Source organism: Asterias amurensis, chromosome 3 (assembly GCF_032118995.1).
Source record: "Asterias amurensis chromosome 3, ASM3211899v1".
Taxonomy (NCBI): domain Eukaryota; kingdom Metazoa; phylum Echinodermata; class Asteroidea; order Forcipulatida; family Asteriidae; genus Asterias; species Asterias amurensis.
In genome coordinates this window covers 8,120,534-8,139,909 of record NC_092650.1, presented here as the reverse complement: position 1 = coordinate 8,139,909, position 19,376 = coordinate 8,120,534, and the positions used below count along the sequence as shown (strand labels likewise).

The window sequence follows — 19,376 nt, the reverse complement described above, 5'->3', positions numbered from 1 at the left end:
AGCTACCGGCCTATCTCGGTGGTCTGGTTGGTAAGACATCTGATGGCAAAGGTCGTAGGTTCATGTTCTATTCGAGCTATAATATGATTTTTTTTTCTTCACAGAACTGACTTTGAGTATTCAGTGCTTTCGCATATCGGTGTAAGGGTTACACCAAATTATAATTGTTTAAGTATATACGTATCTCATGTTTGCTAATTCCGCAAGCTCTCGGAAACACTTTCAAGCAAGTTGATCGGCATTAACTACCTATTCAACTGCACGGGCCAACTGTGCACAAAAATAACTATGTTCGTTTTGGGATTTGGGGCATTGCATGTGGTATAAGTATTGGCTTTGCGTGCATCTTGTGGGTAGATTAATATGTTCTTTTGAGTAATTTGTCTTGCGTTATATTCAACTACACCGCGGAGTAGATTTTCGAAATTCGGGAGACTTCTCAGTTCTGAAAGAAACCGTCCTGCTTTGAACTACTACCTGAGCTGAAGGTAACCATCACAGCTATGCACATGATGGTAATCAGACCGCAAACTGACATGGCAGTTTATCTTGGTTTACCAATAGAGATATATAGATGTAGGATTGTTTTACCTTTTCCCATCGTAGTAGGCGCCCACGTGAAGACACTTTCCATCCTTTAAATGAAAAACAAAATACGAGTATTGTATTTCTGAAAAAGAGTTATCAACACATATTTTTGGTTTTACCAAAGCAACTAACAGTTCACAAATTAACTTCCTCTTTGTTTCCGATGACACGTTCACAAGTTAAGGACACGTTCTCGAAAGCTGTACCATTATATTAAACGCAGTGGACACTATTGGTAATTGTCAAAGACTAGCCATCACAGTTGGTGTACCTCAAGAAAAAAACACCCTTGTCACACGTAGTTGTATGTTTAGATGGTTGATTTCGAGACCTCAATCTGAGGTCTCGAAATCAAATTCGTGGGAAATTACGTCTTTCTCTAAAACTATGGCACTTCAGAGGGAGCCGTTTCTCACAATGTTTTATACCATCAACCTCTCCCCATTACTCGTCACCAAGTAAGGTTTTATGCCAATAATTGTTTTATTACCAATAGTGTCAACTGCCTTTAAGTATTATTAAAAAAAAAAACACACAATTTAAACCCAAAGTTCTGATGACAAGAGGAGGATATACAGTGCATGCCTAAACAAGTTGCACATTCAAACGTAAAGTAAAATTGATAATTCAAGTTGTTAAAATTGTACTAATGGAGTGCTCTCCAGCTAGCTCATACATATAGCAGCAATCACACTGATTGTTCTGGAGCAAACATGATTTCTTTTCTGACCAACCTCCTGTACAATGTAGTTGATGACGTAACACTGTATGCTCTCATCCCATTGGTCCGATCCTGGTCCACCTGATAGTGTCTTCACACCGCGCAAGAGCAGTGTAGTCTCCTCGTTACCTCCAACTTGGACAGTTCCATGGATCATTCCAAACTGCTCATAATGATGGCTAGAATTACTGCCACGTCAAAAAGGAACAACGGTAATCAAATTTAACAAATAACAACAGTAATATGATTGTCAGTGTATTCGTATTAGAAGACAGCCGACCCAAACAAAGAAACACAAAGTAGAACATAGATTAGGGACAATACGTTTACCACTTAAAAAAGCTAACTTTCTGAAGACTATCAGTAGAATATAATTTGCATACCATCATTGACGGCTTATAGCAAAGGATATCATATTTTGAATAGTTTAACCCTGCGATGCCCCGGCCTGTCAGATTTACATGTCACGGGGGTAATGCTGCGGCAGCCATTAGACGGACGGAAAACGTGTATAACTCATTGGTAATGTTCATCTCACATTATTATAATTTGTTTAAAGCTAATACATTTCCTGATATTGAAGAGACAGTTTGAGTGTTTTAGTGTCGAGCGGTTAAGAGCACCCGCTTCAAACTCTGGTGTTTTTTATCAGCAGAGTGTGGGTTCGAAACACTTGTGTCCTTAAGCAAGACACTCATAACGTCCTTTGGGTGGGACGTAAAGCCGTTGGTCACGTGTGAAGTGTAACGCACGTAAAAATAATTTAGTGCACTTCTCAAAAAGAAAAGGGGTTCGCCCCGGTGTTTGCCCCGGTTCCTGGCTGTGGCTGCTGAATCGGCTCTCCGAATTCATAACTTCAATAACAACGTTATGTGTAATCGACCCCCTCCCCCCTCGCAACCAACTTAGCTCTTCACGCATGCGCGTTTCATCAGCGATGACAGCCAATATCAAGTCATCAACTCAGCTGCAGGAGAAAAATACCCACAAAGTCTCGACAAATTAATGTACTCGGGGAGCACTTCAAGTAAATATTTTGTGTTTGTGTTTAACAAAAGAAGATCAAAGTAGTTTCAATGTGATATCCTACGAAAGAAATATTCAAGTTTAGATAAAAAAATAGCTTATGTAGAATATTATACCGTATAAATAAAGTTGTCCACCATTTTTTTACAAATTTGTTTAATTTTCTCTTGCCAGGTCCTTTTGCTTTCCTGCTTTAATACACAGGAAAAACCATCTGGGTATGGTAAATCGGAGTGTACTTTCTCTCTACGCATTAAGCATAACCAATGCGTACACGTGCTAGGTCACACAATGAATGGCATAAATTAATCATTTCATATCAACACTTTCTTTCATTATGCAAAACGTTTCACAATGAGAATGCTCAACAGACTTGGTTAAGTTTATTAAATTTTTGAGTATTTCTCATCGACTTATCACGCATGCGTGGGCGGCATACTTGATGTGGGACACCAAGTGTTGGGTCTCATAAACCCTCTTTAGAAGAACAAATAATTTGGCTGGTAGTCTACTTCAGATGTTCTCTAGAAGAACATCTGAAGTAGACTACCAGCCAAATAATTTGGCTGGTAGTCTACTTCAGATAAGAACATCTGAAGTAGACTACCAGCCAAATTATTTGGCTGGTAGTCTACTTCAGATGTTCTTCTAAAGAGGGTCGTCGAAACTTAATTTTCCTCCCCCAGTACACAAACTTGGTAAAAAACCTGCGAAAAAAATATCACAGGCATATATTACTTCGTGGGATGATACTGGAATTGCTATTTTGAACTGAATTTGATTTCTGAAGTGTCTTCAGGCAATGTATAGGCCTATATACCTAATTGGTTTTTGGAACCGTTCGACTCCTTTACGAATTTAACCTGTGTGAACGTTTAAAGTTTTCCACTTCTTTTTGTCGGTCGCGTTTTTTATTTATTTATTTTTTATTATTTTTTTATTATATAATATATCGCCGATACTCCGGAGCGATTACTTCCATACAGAAATAATACTCTCTACATGAATGCATGATCCGAGAAGCGTTACCGCGGTAACGAAGCTATTTTTTTTTTAAATATTGTTGAGGATAACATATATTTTTCCATTACCATTGTACTTCGAAGGGAACTGTGTTTTTTTCAATTCAACATACCATCCAAGACTAGCTGCTGTAGGCCTACTTCTTATCACTGAAGTTTGTTTTGCTATTAATGTTCAGAGTCATTATACCACACGTATACCAGACCCTTTATGCCACGTGTCCATGCCCCCGAGCGTGTTTTCCACTACTTTTTTTTGTGTTCGTTGACAACGCATGTTACATTGTTATTGCCCTTCGGCGCAGCTCAATCAACCTTGCCAAAACACATGCCATTGCTCATTTTGGGGGGTATTCTCCTTTATAGCTTGTTTGTACAAACTCGAAACACCTGGTATTTCTCATTATTTTTGGGGTACTCCCGTTTTATTGCGTGTGGTAGGGTTATAACTGCTACAATGCCAAAAGTGTCAACAATTTCAACTTCAAAATAACTAAAGGTCCTGCCACAAGTATCGATCAACAAAACACAATCGCTAATTATGTTATGGTCTACTTGTTGTATGATAAGGATATGATCGCCAGTAGCTGTATGGAGGTTGGCGTCTCCGTTCGTTTAGTTCTTCAAGTTATACGTTGCGTTTAAGCAATTGTGTTCTCCTTAAGAAGTTTCGGTACCTATGTTTCATTTGAAGTTGCGTGTATTAGTACCTCGGTAGGCTGATAAAACCATAACAACATATATATTTGTTTGCAGATCAAAATAAAAACTATACGGGCAAAAAGGCTGGACGTATTAAACCGACTGATTAAGTCCGCTGTGTCTGCAAACAGAATTTACAGTAAGAGCTTACTTTTAAAATAGGCAATGATTATCATTCCCAAAATTTAGTTAGTTCCAGCAACAAACTGGAATCAATTTGACCCTGATAGGCCTTTCTCGCGTTTCTTCAAAAAGGTAAGATGAAATAAGCAAATCAAGAAACAATAAACATTTTGTTGATGTATTCAAGCAGACGAAACAAAACGTATTGACTAAAAAGACATTGTTTTTTTTTTGTACCATTTCTCACTCTTGTAAAGAGTGCACTCATCGTCAACGAAACACAGAGATGCGAAAGTTAATATCCTATTCGACTTTTTCAAACTGCAGGCAAATTGAACTGACCATGTGGGAGTGTAGCATCTTCATCATAATCATCGGTGCATTGGTACCCATGGCTTCTGTACCCCATGAGGCACTGACAGTGGGATGCGGTGGTGGTGCAAGCAAACAAGCAGAGGAAATAGAACAAATAGGACTAATATTTTTGATCCTTTCCTTTCTAGTTAACTCCTATTATGATCCAAGGTCAATTGTCCTTGGTTTTCGAGTTTACTTTTATCATTCCTCGTGACTTTTCATTCCACTACTGCATTATGCCACACCATTTCATGGACTTGTCGTGGTAGCTGTCAAATTATGTGCACTGGCGCTTCGATTACACATGCCGTTTGTGAGATTATCTGGGCAATTTACAAACATGCTTAGGTGGTGTCGATTTAAACCTGCTTTTTTATCACCACTGTTTTGTTGCAGATTAAACGAAATTGTTTTCACTACAGCGTAGTCGAAATGGTGATATCAAATTTAGCAGCTGTTATCAGAGCCTGCATGATAATTACCACAAAGTGTATTCGAAATTGTTAGTTGCTTTAAAGCATCTAAAGACTCAAATTCTACGGCAATTCGAATGTCATAGACATAGAGTTTACAATTAATTATTCACATCAGTGGCTTACGGCATCACTATGGATAGCAGCACTATGTGTATTCGTTTATAGGTTGCTAAATATTAAGAGTAAAGCGCATGTCCTGATAACTTGTATGATATCATTCATAGTGATAACGTTAGAGCCTATATAGCTCAAATTTGTAAGCACGGTAAAATAAAATCCAGCGCAAGATTTAGAGAACTTTTCAAAACAACACAAAATTAGTAAACCACACACTGAGATATCTGACGAATAGTGGCATAAGTTTTAATATTCTGGTTTTTCATTGGTTTGTTTCTTGGAGCATTTGTATTAAATGTTTTCACGATATTATTTTCATTCAGCGTAGATCATGAAATTTGACGAAGTTTGTTTTGTGTGTGGTATAATATGTTACTCACACTTTGAATGAAATTTGGTAGCATTGGGACAAAACAACGATAACTTGGGAAGCACTCAACAGTGTTTTAGGTGTCTACCCACAAACGGCACCAAAGTTATTTCAGTATGTGCACGAACCATGTATTTTGAATGCAGTTTATGACGCGTATAACATTTTTGTAACCAAGCTACAATTTTTTAGAGTTCTTGAATAAGTTTATAGTGGCAACTGTTTTGTTTGGGTCATTCTTGTTGTACTTTATCCAGGTATAGTTTTATATCGGTCGTTTCTTTGCAAAACTTCCAAGTTACATGCAAATAACACCGGTACAGATACTTATATTTCGTTAAAGGCAGTGGACACTGTTTGTAATTACTCAAAATAATTATTAGCATAAAACCTTACTTGGTGTTGAGATACAGCGAGTGAAAATACTGGTCTTTGACAATTACCAATAGTGTCCAGTGTCTTTAAGCACAAGTTACCAATAATGGGGATATTGCTTTGTAAACTGTGTATGTTACATCTATATAGCTTGCTGAATCTACTTTTAATTAAGATCAGTCGCCAGGTCTCAAGAACATCATATAGTATAAGCTGCTATAGCTATAGAGTATTCATAAAAAGAAAATGTTTAAAGGATATAAAATAGAGCTTTGTTAAGATGCACAATATCTACTCTAAAAAAATGCGCGAAAGAATAAACCAAAGGAGGGTGTTCAATGCTTTTATGATATATACATCAATAATAACACCGACAATTGCTCGTGAACCTTTCACTACCGTGCGGATAGTGAAAGTGAAACCCTATTTCGTGTTTGTTTTTTGTTCATTTTTATGATTTTGTTTGTTCGAAATTGCACTTTTGTAGATATGTCATGAAATTTTTGAATCCTTGATTATTGGACTAAATTGTTTAATAACATTGCCATGTTCATTTAAAGATCAACTACAATGATTCAAAACTGTATAAAGTCCGGCATATTGAGAAAAAAAAAGGAAAAAAAAAAAAGAAGCTTAATATATGAACAAGTAATAATTATAGGCTTCAATCGTAAACCCCGCCACCCTGCAGGAAAGTCTACACCCAGCAGTCGATTTCATAAAGAGTTAGGGACTAGTCCTAGGAGATATACAAATTGCATGGATAGTCCTAAGTTAGGATGAGTAACTGGTCCTAACTCGAGATAAGACTAGTCATAATAGCTCTTTGTGAAATCCACCCCACCTCAGACAGGGGCGACAGAGTCCATCGCGCCGAACCAAATAGATTATGACTGAGCGAATCGAGGTGGAAAAACAAAAGTTTCCACATCGACGTCTGAAACCAAGACGTTCCGAACGAATGCCACAGTCGATCATTCGACTCCCAGCCAGTGTTCCTATTACTGTTTCACACGTTAAACTAGTTAATAATTTGGTGCGGCGCGACTCTAGAGCGCCTGTCTAAACCGGGTAGAGAATAGACTTAGTTCAAGTCGGGTTTCGTGCTAATTACCAAAGTCAACGGCAATACAGAGAGCTAGCTCTGATGAGTTTTTTTTTTTTTTGCGTGGGCCCTCAAGTAATTGCCAATCCAGAGAGTTGAATCGGACTTACGAACATAGCCTGAACATTTGACGCCACACTTCGAGGCTCAGGAGTGGCCTCAATCCTAGGTCAATCCCCATCCAGCTTCACCTTTCACCTAGATTCATAAGCAGACGACCGAAAGTGCAGCTGCCACACGTCACCCGGACCAAAGCTAGGTCACTGCACACTTTCCAATGGAATGATAGTATCCAATTAAATCATTGGTTCTGGAAAGCAAGCATGTCTTTATCCTTGCAGATAAAGACAGGGGCCCATAACTAGTTTTTACCGAACATAGCAAACTTTGTTGGCCACGTGAGGGCGCATAGCAAAGTAGTGAAATAAAGCTCTTCACGATATGAGGACTCTACGAAAGTTCGACTTGAGTCGAGTCTATAGTAGGTACAGAGAACAAACTCGTATAATATGGGCCTACCTATTTATTCGTCCAATCAGATCATTCTTTGAGGACGGGTTTGTCGCGAGATTCTCGGCTGCCAGGTGAGGATGGACATCGGTGGTGAAATCAAAGTAAGACGTGAAGGCACTCCATCTGTCACAAAGATTAATATTTGTGTTCATTTGGATGTTTAGATGATCTCCCCATCAAAGGAACTCTGCAAACTCCCAAAAAGGGGATATAAACACCAAGTTGGCAAATAGCCAACCTCTCTCTCATACAAACATTGGTTTTAAGCCTATGATTACGATTTGCATAATAAAACGTTTTTGGTATTAACTATAGATGACAATAGCTAATCTAGTCATTGTGAAATAAGCGGTTAGCTTGAGGATTTGAACCCACAACCTCATGAGCACAAGTCCTGTAGTCTAACCATGATGGCAATAGCATGTGTGCTATACTCATATAATATTTAGGTGTGGGTTTTAGTGTGGGTTCGAGTCCCAGCATAAAACCTTACTTGTAACGAGTATATAATGGGGGAGATGTTGATAGTATAAAACATTGTGAGAAACGGCTCCCTCTGAAGGGACGTAGTTTTCGAGAAAGAAGTAATTTTTCACGAATTTGATTTCGAGACCTCAAGTTTTGAATTTGAGGTCTCGAAATCAAGTATCTGAAAGCCCACAACTTCGTGTGACAAGGGTCACGTTTTTTCTTTCATAGTTATCTCGCAACTCCGACGACGAATCGAGCTCAAATTTTCACAGGTTTGTTATTCTATGCATATGTCGAGATACACCAAGTGACAACTACCAATAGTGTCCAGGGTCTTTAATGGTAAATTTCTTACAACAATGTGCATCGGACATGAACCAACGGACGTTCGTCAACTTGCTCATCTGATGTGTCTCTAACACCAACACTGAAAGAAAAAAGAGAGCAAAAAACCTTTGAAGAGAAGGGGATAACGGAGATGAATGGCTGTGGCTCAACAGGAGGGGTGTCAACTTGCACCCCCTCCTCCAACATACATATTATTCATAAACAACTACCATCGATAATTGTTTCAATCAGTCTTGGCGTTTTTGACCCGTGCATGTTTAGAAATGATTTCTGCAAACAGAGAAAAGTCTGTCACCGCCACTGAAAGCATGATTTGTAAGGTATTAAAGGTCACTGTATTGACCTCTGCATTGACGCCATTTTGTTTCGAGGGTACGTATGTGTCCTACGCCAGAGTCGACCAAGACGCCGATAGCTAAGTCTCATTTGGTGTGTTTAGAAAAGTCGGTACCGAATAAAACAAAATATATATATAATATATCAACAAACAAGCAAATAAACAAACAGCCTAAACAAGCAACAAAAAACACACAAAAGAAACGAACAATAACAACAAAAACATGGTTAATTTGTCGGCGAATTGGGTCTATACTCTTGCAGGACTTTCTAATATCTAACCAGTGAACCCCATCGCCAACCTGTCCGATTATAATCGGACAGGTTGGCGATGGGGTTATCGGTTAAGGATAAGGTAACCATCATGCTGCGATTCAAGGCATTACAACCCAAGTCAAACACAATCAGTTCAAAAGTTCACCAGCAGGGAGGCAACGAACTATGCACAATCAAAATGGTTGTTTTGTGAGAGTACGTCTTTCTCGTGTGTTGTGTTGTAAAGTTAAAGGTCAAATAGTCTATACGCAAACTGAATAATCACACCGTAACTACATTGTATGCTACATTACCACTTTGGCAAATGAGTGATTTTTCGAACAATGTCTTTCGATTCTCAATAATTGTATTATAGCCATTCAAATGTGTGCAGGTTCTCGTATTGGAGATTTGCCTGGCACTGGTTGCCTGTAAATTGCCTCGTGTGACACGTTCAGAGACTAGGCCTATGATTTATAAATCTCAAACTTTACCGGCACATTCCATTGTAGCTAATTCTCCATATTCTCAGCGGCTCGACCACGGTGCATTTCAGGCCTGCCGCAGCGAAACCATCTCCCTCGGCGATGTCGAAGTGACAGGAAGGGTGTCCTGGTAAGACGAGATCGCCGATACCCCGTACACGAAGCAAGAAACAAACTTCACTTTGCTGGTGGTTTCCCGGTAAACTAGTCAGACGGACTACTACACGGTGGTCGCCATTGACATCTGAACCATTGATGTAGAGTGATTTATAATTCTGTATATTAAAACAAAACAATAAGTAGATGTTAAGTTTTGTATCTGTAATAGGAATATTGTTTGTTTGCCCCTGCACCATTGTGCAAGGTTATATTCCCACTGTATATACTCTGAGAGTACTTTCTGCTCTAGCATTGCAAAGGTCGTGGGTTCGAATACCACCAGAGTGATTTGCCCGTGGTGTTAATTTTTTCCACATAACTCGAGAAAGTACCGAGAATAAAACAAACAAACAAACAAATAGCCCAAATAAACAAAGAAAAAGAACAACAAAATGATGGCCTCTTTTGGCGATTTTATCTTAACTTGTCTTTTTTTATCTTGACGTGTCAGTCATATCGGAGTAAGCACCGAGGTTATCGGCTAAAGATAAAGTACCCATCATGCTGTGTTTCAATAACTTCCACAAACTAAGTTCAAAAGATCACAATCGGAGAAGCGGTGAACTATAGGCATAATCAAATTTGTCGCTGGATGAACTTTGGTGTGACTAGCTGATAAACGTTTGGCGGGGGTCTATTTTTGAAACTTATCTATAGGCCCTGATCCACAGGTGTATAAGTATAAATCTCCGTGCACTATACCACCATGGCAGGGTGGATTGCGATGGTGGGGTCCGGTATAGTAAATGTTTTGCAATATACCAAGACTTTCCCACATAAAGGTTGCATTGGTGGGATGGGAATCATGTGTGTTGCATGTCTGGTGTGATGGTGTCCCATCTATTCCACCCATATCCAGCAGCAAACTGGGTGTGGGGTGGAAGGACTACAACCAAATGATGTCCATCCCCCCCCCCCCACGCACCTCAATTTGAGGTCAAATGTTACACCTCATAGGCATCAAAGGCAGTGGACACTATTAATTATTATCTTAAAACCTTTCTTGGTGACAGGTAATGGGGAGAGGTTGATGGTATAAAACATTGTGAGAAATGGCTCCCTCTGAAGTGACATAGTTTTCGAGAAAGAAGTAATTTTCCACGAATTTGATTTCGAGACCTCAGATTTAGAACTTGAGGTCTCGATATCAACCATCTAAACGTGTCCAACTTCGTGTCACAAGGGTGTTTTTTTCTTTCACTATTATCTCGCAAGTTCGATGACCGATTGAGCTCAAATTTTCACAGGTTTGTTATTTTTTGCATATGTTGAGATACACCAACTGTGAAGTCTTTGACAATTACAAATAGTGTCCACTGCCTTTAATGTTATTAGTAATAACCTCAACAGTTTTATAAAACTATTTTCCACGTAGGCCTACGCGATAAGGCAACTTTTACACTCACGTCATTATACCAAATCTGATAAAAGTAGGAAGAGGGGTTTGATTAGGATAGATGCAAACGGACGTTTTACCACATTAGCCACCTAAACAAGTGGTGTTCCCCCTGTGGGCCCTGAAATAGCGCCATATAGTTCCGGCGTTGCCCTTCCACTCACCTCCGAGTCTAACTTGCTTGACTCCAGTAGCATCATCTCCTTCGCTTTTACCATCATCAATCGACAATTTCTTGACCGTCTACCAAGAGTCAAACTATTGCGCCTGGCAAGAAACACCAACCAGCGCATATACAAATATCTGAGGTAAAACCATCTTCCTTTGGCAGTCTGAGGTCGAGTAAAGAGGAACACGATCATGCAAACAACCGATGGAAATAAAATAATCCACAGAACCAGCGAGATGGCTTCCATGTTGTTGTTGGTCTTGCTGGGCAGTGCACAGTCACGATCATCAAAAGTGTGTGTTGATTACACAATAGAAGAAAATCGATCTCTACCACAGTGTAAACCCGATTTCGAGCTCAAAGTTCACGTAGGGCTGATGACTGGAGTGGGAATCGGGGGTCATGTGTGTATGACTTATTGCTACTCTATTTAGTGTTCTAGAATCATAGCAAGATAAATTAGTTATTAACGCTGCTGATGTATTTAAAAGTTATGTAACAGATATCGAAGAAGTCTGCCAAGCTACTGCTACATGCAAATTTGATTGTAAGCGACCATTCAAAATTGTTTATAAACTTACAAACATTGAGAAAATATAGTTAGTTGTCGACACTACTGCTAAACTGAGGAATGGTATAACAACCCAAACAACCCAACCAGCACATTATTCACAGAGGCAGTCGAGCGGAAAAGTAAAAAGAGAAGGGGACAATAAGCACACAGAAAAAGCGAGGAATGGTAAATAAAATATGCTCGTCATGCCTGTGTAAAGACGTCCTTCAATGGAACGGCCTACTGGCATGAATGAATGGCATTGAGGCACAGGATATATAAAACTTGGAACGAGCAATGGAGAGCTGTTGATAGTATAAAACATAGTGAGAAACCATGTGGAGGAAGGATCAAAGAAAAGGCTAGCGAAGTAACGTAGTTTTTGAGAACAAAAGTAATTTCTCACTCAAATAATCGAAGACTTCAGCTGAAGCCTTTTATTGGGCATCTGAACGCACACAAAGTAAAAATGCAAAAAGGGTGTTTTGTCTTTTATTATTCTCTTGCAAAACTCGGTAACACTTTGAGCCCAAATTTTGTTATTTAATGCATGCTGGGATACACCAAAAAGCAAGAATATACACCATGGAGAAACCTCCATACACCAAGTGAGAATAATGGTTTTTGACTATGGAACGCCAAAAAGGCATTTAATCATCGGTGATGGTCTTTTGCAACCGGTGATCAAATTTGTCATCGGTGGTGGTCCTATGCGATCGGTGATCAACTTTAGCGAGCGGTGATAAAACACGATCGGTGGTCCATTTTAGCGATCGGTCATGCATATTCATGATCGGTGATGGTATATAGCGATCGGTCATGCATATTCACGACCGGTGATGGCTTTTTGCAATCGGTGGTCAACTTTAGAGATCGGTGATGGCTTTTTGCAATCGGTCAACTTTAGTGATCGGTGATGGCTTTTTGCAACCGGTCAACTTTAGTGATCGGTGATGGCTTTTTGCAATCGGTGGTCAACTTTAGGGATCGGTGATGGCTTTTTGCAATCGGTCAACTTTAGGGATCGGTGATGGCTTTTTGCAATCGGTCAACTTTAGGGATCGGTGATGGCTTTTTGCAGTCGGTCAACTTTAGTGATCGGTGATGGCTTTTTGCAAACGGTCAACTTTAGTGATCGGTGATGGCTTTTTGCAATCGGTCAACTTTAGGGATCGGTGGTGGAATTTTGGGATATCCGAATTTTGCGTCCGGTCGGTGCAGGCCTACTTCAAAACCCGCGACCCCATGTTGACCTCTACTTCTACCTCTACAAGTGGGACCATATCTCAAGAACTATACAACCGATTTTCAAACTTTTTTTCAGTTGCACACTCCTTTGTGTTAAATATTAACTTTGAAAAATGTGTCCCCTTGTTGACCTCTACTTCAGGGTCAACCGGAAGTGGGACCATACCTCAAGAACTACACCACTAATTTTCAAAGCCTTTTTTTACTTAGAGACTCTTTGAGCATTAAGGATTAACCTTAACAAAATTTGGCCCCCATATTGACCTAGCTCTACGGACAGGTCAACCGGAAGTGGGACAATATCCCAAGAACTTCACAACCGATGTTCAAACCTTTTTTCTGTTATAGCCTAACAAACAATACAGTATCGGGCCAATGGTGGCATGTACCGGCGTCGAGTTTCGATACGGTGCCGTTAATATGATGATGATATTGAGCCAGAATTGGGCCAGTGCTGGCCTTCTTCCGGTCAAGCGTCATGTCTTTGCTAGTAAAGTGCCTACACTGGGCCAATGTCAGTTTTATAGAGGCAAACTATTTTAGTTAGGACGGAGGTTTGCATGTCTTGGCCAATATTGGTTTTGTGCGGCACACCGTTTGGACAAACAGGCAGAAAACCTCTCATTGAGCCAATACTGGTTTTGTAGCTGCACACCATTTTTGTCAAAATGGTGTCATATAAAAAACCTTTTCGGGGCCAATCATGCCAATACTGGCTTTGGCAAAACGGTAAAGAAATATGTTCTAATTACTAAACCGACTTGATATTTAAAAAGGAATTAGCCCATGCAAGTTATTTAAGCTGGGGTGGATTTCACAAAGAGTTAAGACTAGTCTTATCTCGAGTTAGGAAGAGTTAATCGTCCTAACTTAGGACTAGCCATACGTTTCTTATATCTCCAAGGACTATGTCCTAAGTTAGGACTAGGCCTAACTCTCTGTGAAATCGACCCCTGATGGTACCGGCATTTTGAGAAACCGAGTACTATTAATAAACCAAAATTATAAAATGTATACCTCCTTTATTATTTTATTGGTTTTTACATAGCATTTTTAATTTGATTTATTCATTGCTGCTGTTTTTTTTGTAATTTTTTATGTTTTTTGTTTATCATGGACAACTACACTTTATTGTAATGAACTTTTTTATTGCAAAGTAATTTCATTTAAATTTAATATATTTTATATACTTTTTGCATTTTTATTTCATTAATAAAAACTTACGAGTTAAAATGCTGGTTGAATTTTCGTCTGATAATGAAAGTTTTACTTTCTGTCATCTGTCTACTGGTTTGTTGGCGGCACACCATTTTGGCAAAATGGTAGAAAGCCTCTGATGGGCCAACACTGGTTTTGTAGCTGCACCATAGGCAATCTTTTCTGGGCCAATACTTTTTTTTTTAGCGCCACGCCATTTTAACAAAATGGTATAGAAAACTTTTTTTCTGGGCCAATACTGGTTTCGAAGTGGCACACCATTTTGGCAAATAATGGTATAAAACAACTTTTTTGTGCCAATACTGATTTGGTAACGGCCACCATTGGGCCGGCATTGAACCGACATTGGTCATAATATGCAATTTTCAAGGCAGGGTGTCAAAGCCGTGGCACTGGATGTCTTAGGATTGTCAAAACAATTAAAAAATGACAAAGTAATGTAATTTGTTGAGATTTTTTTTTGCTATAAAATACCCCCAAAATTGTAGATATTAATAAATCTTGATTGCAATAATGTACTAATTTGGAATAACTGATTGCCCAATGTATGTATGTTATCTGGGTATGAAACGGTACTCTTCTAAAAATGTTTGGCAAGTCAGTCAACCCGCTGGTGAGTGTAATTTATTCCTCCATGGTGGTGTGAACTAGAAAACCAATTGTGGGACATAGATAACCCTTCCACACCCTCTCCTACCCATTTGTTATTATTATAATTAACTTTTTAGAAAGAGCTGATTAATTTGATGTTTGTTGCGTTCCCCTTACATAGTTATAAAATGGTACTCTTCTAAAAATGTTTAGCAAGTCAGTCAACCCGCTGCGTGTAATTTATTCATCCATGGTGGTGTGAACTAGAAAACAACAACAATTAATATCCACAATCTACACAATCATAGGTTTGAAGTAGGCCTGCACCGACCGGACGCAAAATTCGGATATCCCAAAATTCCGTCACCGGTTACAAGAGTTGACCGATTGCCAAAAGCCACCACCGATCCCTAAAGTTGACTGATTGCAAAAAGCCACCACCGATCCCTGAAGTTGACCGATTGCAAAAAGCCACCACCGATCACTAAAGTTGACCGATTGCAAAATTCCATCACCGGTTGCAAAAGTTGACCGAATGCAAAAAGCCACCACCGATCCCTAAAGTTGACCAATTGCAAAAAGCCATCACCGATCCCTAAAGTTGACCGATTGCAAAAAGCCACCACCGATCACTAAAGTTGACCGATTGCAAAAAGCCACCACCGATCCCTAAAGTTGACCGATTGCAAAAAGCCATCACCGATCCCTAAAGTTGACCACCGATTGCAAAAAGCCACCACCGATCCCTAAAGTTGACCGATTGCAAAAAGCCATCACCGATCCCTAAAGTTGACCGATTGCAAAAAGCCATCACCGATCACTAAAGTTGACCGTTTGCAAAAAGCCATCACCGATCACTAAAGTTGACCGACTGCAAAAAGCCATCACCGATCCCTAAAGTTGACCGATTGCAAAAAGCCATCACCGATCCCCCTAAAGTTGACCGATTGCAAAAAGCCATCACCGATCCCTAAAGTTGACCACCGATTGCAAAAAGCCATCACCGATCACTAAAGTTGACCGGTTGCAAAAAGCCATCACCGATCACTAAAGTTGACCGATTGCAAAAAGCCACCACCGGTCACTAAAGTTGACCACCAATTGCAAAAAGCCATCACCGGTCGTGAATATGCATGACCGATCGCTATATACCATCACCGATCATGAATATGCATGGCCGATCGCTAAAATGGACCACCGATCGTGTTTTATCACCGATTGCTAAAGTTGATCACCGATCGCATAGGACCACCACCGATGACAAATTTGATCACCGGTTGCAAAAGACCACCACCGATGATTAAATGCCTCTTTGGCGTTCCATTAGTGGGTGCCAAAGTATGTATAAAAATAGAGAGGTGCAAGTAAAAACATTGATGCCTACTCGCATCTGAAGGCCTCCTTGAACTGCCCCAAGGTGGGCAGCTCGATTATGTCTCGAGGAAGCTCATCCCAATCTTTTATTGTGCGAGGAAAGAAGCTGTATTTGTACGAGTCTGACAATAATATTATTCTTGTAAATTTAGATTTAAGATCTTGTCTCCGGGTTGCAACCTGGAACGTTCTCTCACACTCTGCAAAGTGGGATACCCAGAAGCCATCTCCCGGGAACTGATACGTTACCGGATAGGCATTGCTGGTCAGTGGTCTCACAGAAGCTCGTATCCCAGGAAATGGTGAATGTCGATCGTGTCATCGACCAGTACACTATAATGTACCACTCGGGGGGGGGGGGGCACAGGCCGGACGGATGGAATCGCCTTGTTTCTCAGCGACAAGGTCAACCAATCTCTCGTACCATGGACACCAGTCTCCAAGCGGACCCTTCATGCTCGATTACGTATTGTGGTCTACGCACCGACCGAGTTATCCTCTACAGTAGACAATTGCAAGGATAACTTTTACAACCAACTGGACCCATCATCCAGAGGGAGCGTGCAGGCTACGAACGTGTCGTTGGGAACTTCGGCTCGTCTGAAAGACCAAATGACAACTCGTCACGCCTCCTCAAAATGTGTTCCTTTACCATTCTGTCAATTGTTGGCTCCTTCTTTAGACGGAAAGAAAATCACCGAATGTCTACATTATCCAATGATGGCCACATCAGGAAGGATGGACCATAATGTTGACTAGAGACTGCTCGATCTTCTGCAATTATCGTGTTTTCAGGGGTGCAGAGGCCCCAGCAAACACAGACCCTTCCCCAGCACCTCCGTATTCGCCAAGGCTGCGTCCTGGCACAGCCCTATTTTGCTGTGCTATTGATTCGGTCATACCCCTGTCAGGCTGATTTCGGCATTTGGGCTGGAGAAACGTCTAGTCCTTCACTGATCTAACCTTTGCTGACGATGCCGCCCTGTCCGTAAGAGAGGCCAATTAGTGGCCTACCACGCTCCAGAAGTTCGAGGTAGAAGCTAAAACCAAGATCCAGAACTACACCGGCATTGGACCACCTTCTTCCCCAGTGTCTGTTAAGGGCCAGCCTGTCGATACCTCAGAAAAGTTCAGATACCTCGGGTGCGACATCTGTTCTGAAGGTCATTCTTCTCCCGACATTCATCGGCGACTTGGGCTCGCCTCTTCAATATCTGGCCAGTTAGATCGTATGTTGCGGAACAAGCGTCTCAACCTCAAAACTAAGTTGAGGATGTACACAACATGCGTTCTCCCCATCCTACTCTACGGGTCAGAAACCTGGACACTTTTGGTAGAAGATGGACGTAGGCTTCAAGCATTTAATACCAGATGCAAAAGGCGGATACTTGGTGTCCGTTGATAAGACTTCGTCACCAACGAACTTAATAATAATAATAATAAACAACGCTTATAAAGCGCCTTACATCCATGACTGGACCCCAAGGCGCTGTACACATTAAAAATAGCTGCAAACAAGAGCAAAAAAACAAAAACCAAAGAGCATAAAAGCTTTCTAAAAATATAAACCACAAAATGGACCAGCCAATAGTTAAAACCTCAAACCGCGAAATTTAAAAAGTTATGGAAAAGCACTACTATAAAAAGATTAGTTAAACTTACAATACTTTAAAAAGGTGTCCATATCGGAAATACACTTACAATTATATCATATCGGGGTCGATCCCGCAAAGAGTCAGGACCAGTCCCTTTAAGACTAGTCCCAAGAGATATTAAAATGTATGGCCAGTCCTAAAATTAAGACGAGTAACTTAATGTCCTAACTTGAAAAAAGACTAGCCCTAACTCTCTAAGAATTCCACCCGCATGAGAAAAAATGTACTTAGTCATTTAAAACAACACACCAAAAAGTTATAAAGATATGAAAATAACTCACAAAAGAAAGCAAGTTAAAGTTACAAAAACAATTACATAACAAATGTCACTCAAGAGAAAAAAACATGCATTATGAGTAGGCAATGTACTTAGTTAAAAGCCAGTTTAAACAGACAAGCCATCAGGATTGTCTTAAAATTATCTAGTGAATTAGATGCTCGTATGTGTTCCGGTAGAGAGTTCCATAGACTTGGGGCTGACTGTGAGAACGCTCGATCCCCATAAAAAGCAGTGCGTCCTTTTACTAGTTTGCACAGAAGATTCATGGACGAAGACCGAAGAGTGCGATTCGGTTGGTATGGAATTATGATCTCACTCAGATAAACAGGAGCGAGCTCATGTAGAATTTTATATGTTAGTAGCAGGAGTTTGAATTTGATTCTATGTGCCACGGGCAACCAGTGCAGACTGAAGAGCACAGGCTGTATGTGATCCCGATATTTAGTTCTTGAGACAAGTCTCGCAGCTGAGTTTTGAATTCTCTGCAACTTGGCAATATCACTGGCAGGAAGACCAAATAGTAAACTATTACAATAGTCTAAACGAGACGTTACAAAAGCATGTATCAGTCGTTCCGATGCCTTCTTGTCCAGGTATTTACGAATCTGACTAATTTTATGAAGAGCAAACGAAGATGATTTTGTGACGGAACGCACATGTTCTTTCACTGCCAAAGTGCTGTCAATGATGACACCTAGATCTCTTACAGAATTTGTTGTAGCAACTGGTGGTTCTCCAATGATGATTTGAGGTAGAGAGGGAACTTTTAAAAATCGAGAACTCAGATGAACAACCTCAGTCTTTGTATCGTTTAAGGCCATTTTGTTTTGGACTGCCCAAGCTTTGATGTCGCGGACACATCTTTCAATTGTTGTGATGGCTTCCGAACGCGTAGAAGGATCATATATCACATACAGCTGAGTATCATCTGCGTAACTCATGTGATGTATTCCATGACTGTTGATGATGTCGCTGATCGGAGCAGAATACATTGTGAATAAGGTAGGTCCTAGTACAGAACCCTGTGGAACGCCCTCTTCAAGTGGTAACTCTATTGATGGGACACCGGAGATATCTATATACTGACGACGGCCTTGAATGTAAGATGCAAACCAATCAAGTGCGATATTCGAAATTCCGTATCGGCAATGCAGGCGTTTAAGTAGGATGTCATGGTTTATCGTGTCGAATGCCGAAGAGCAATCAAGAAGCAATATAATGGCTTCCTGATGATGATCGACAGCCTGAAGAAGATCGTTGTGGACGCGAACCAGCGCTGTCTCAGTTGAATGAAATCTAGGATAGGCTGATTGTCTCTGTACATACAGACCGCGTTGCTGTAG

At 40.3% G+C, this 19,376-nt stretch overlaps 1 protein-coding gene across 1 annotated transcript in view; it reads right to left on the bottom strand.

Annotated features, from left to right (window-relative positions):
* Nucleotides 1-11,603, bottom strand: part of LOC139934356 (rifampicin phosphotransferase-like) — a 40,595-nt gene extending 28,992 nt beyond the window's left edge. Inside the window, exons 1-6 of the mRNA XM_071928548.1 lie at nt 11,110-11,603; nt 9,400-9,665; nt 8,322-8,393; nt 7,502-7,618; nt 1,323-1,497; nt 592-635 (exon numbers count right to left, since the gene is read on the bottom strand). Coding sequence (XP_071784649.1) covers nt 592-635; nt 1,323-1,497; nt 7,502-7,618; nt 8,322-8,393; nt 9,400-9,665; nt 11,110-11,361 — 926 coding nt within the window. The 5' untranslated portion in view covers nt 11,362-11,603. The remainder of the gene's footprint in view (nt 1-591; nt 636-1,322; nt 1,498-7,501; nt 7,619-8,321; nt 8,394-9,399; nt 9,666-11,109) is intronic.
* Between the last annotated feature and the right edge of the window lie 7,773 nt (nt 11,604-19,376).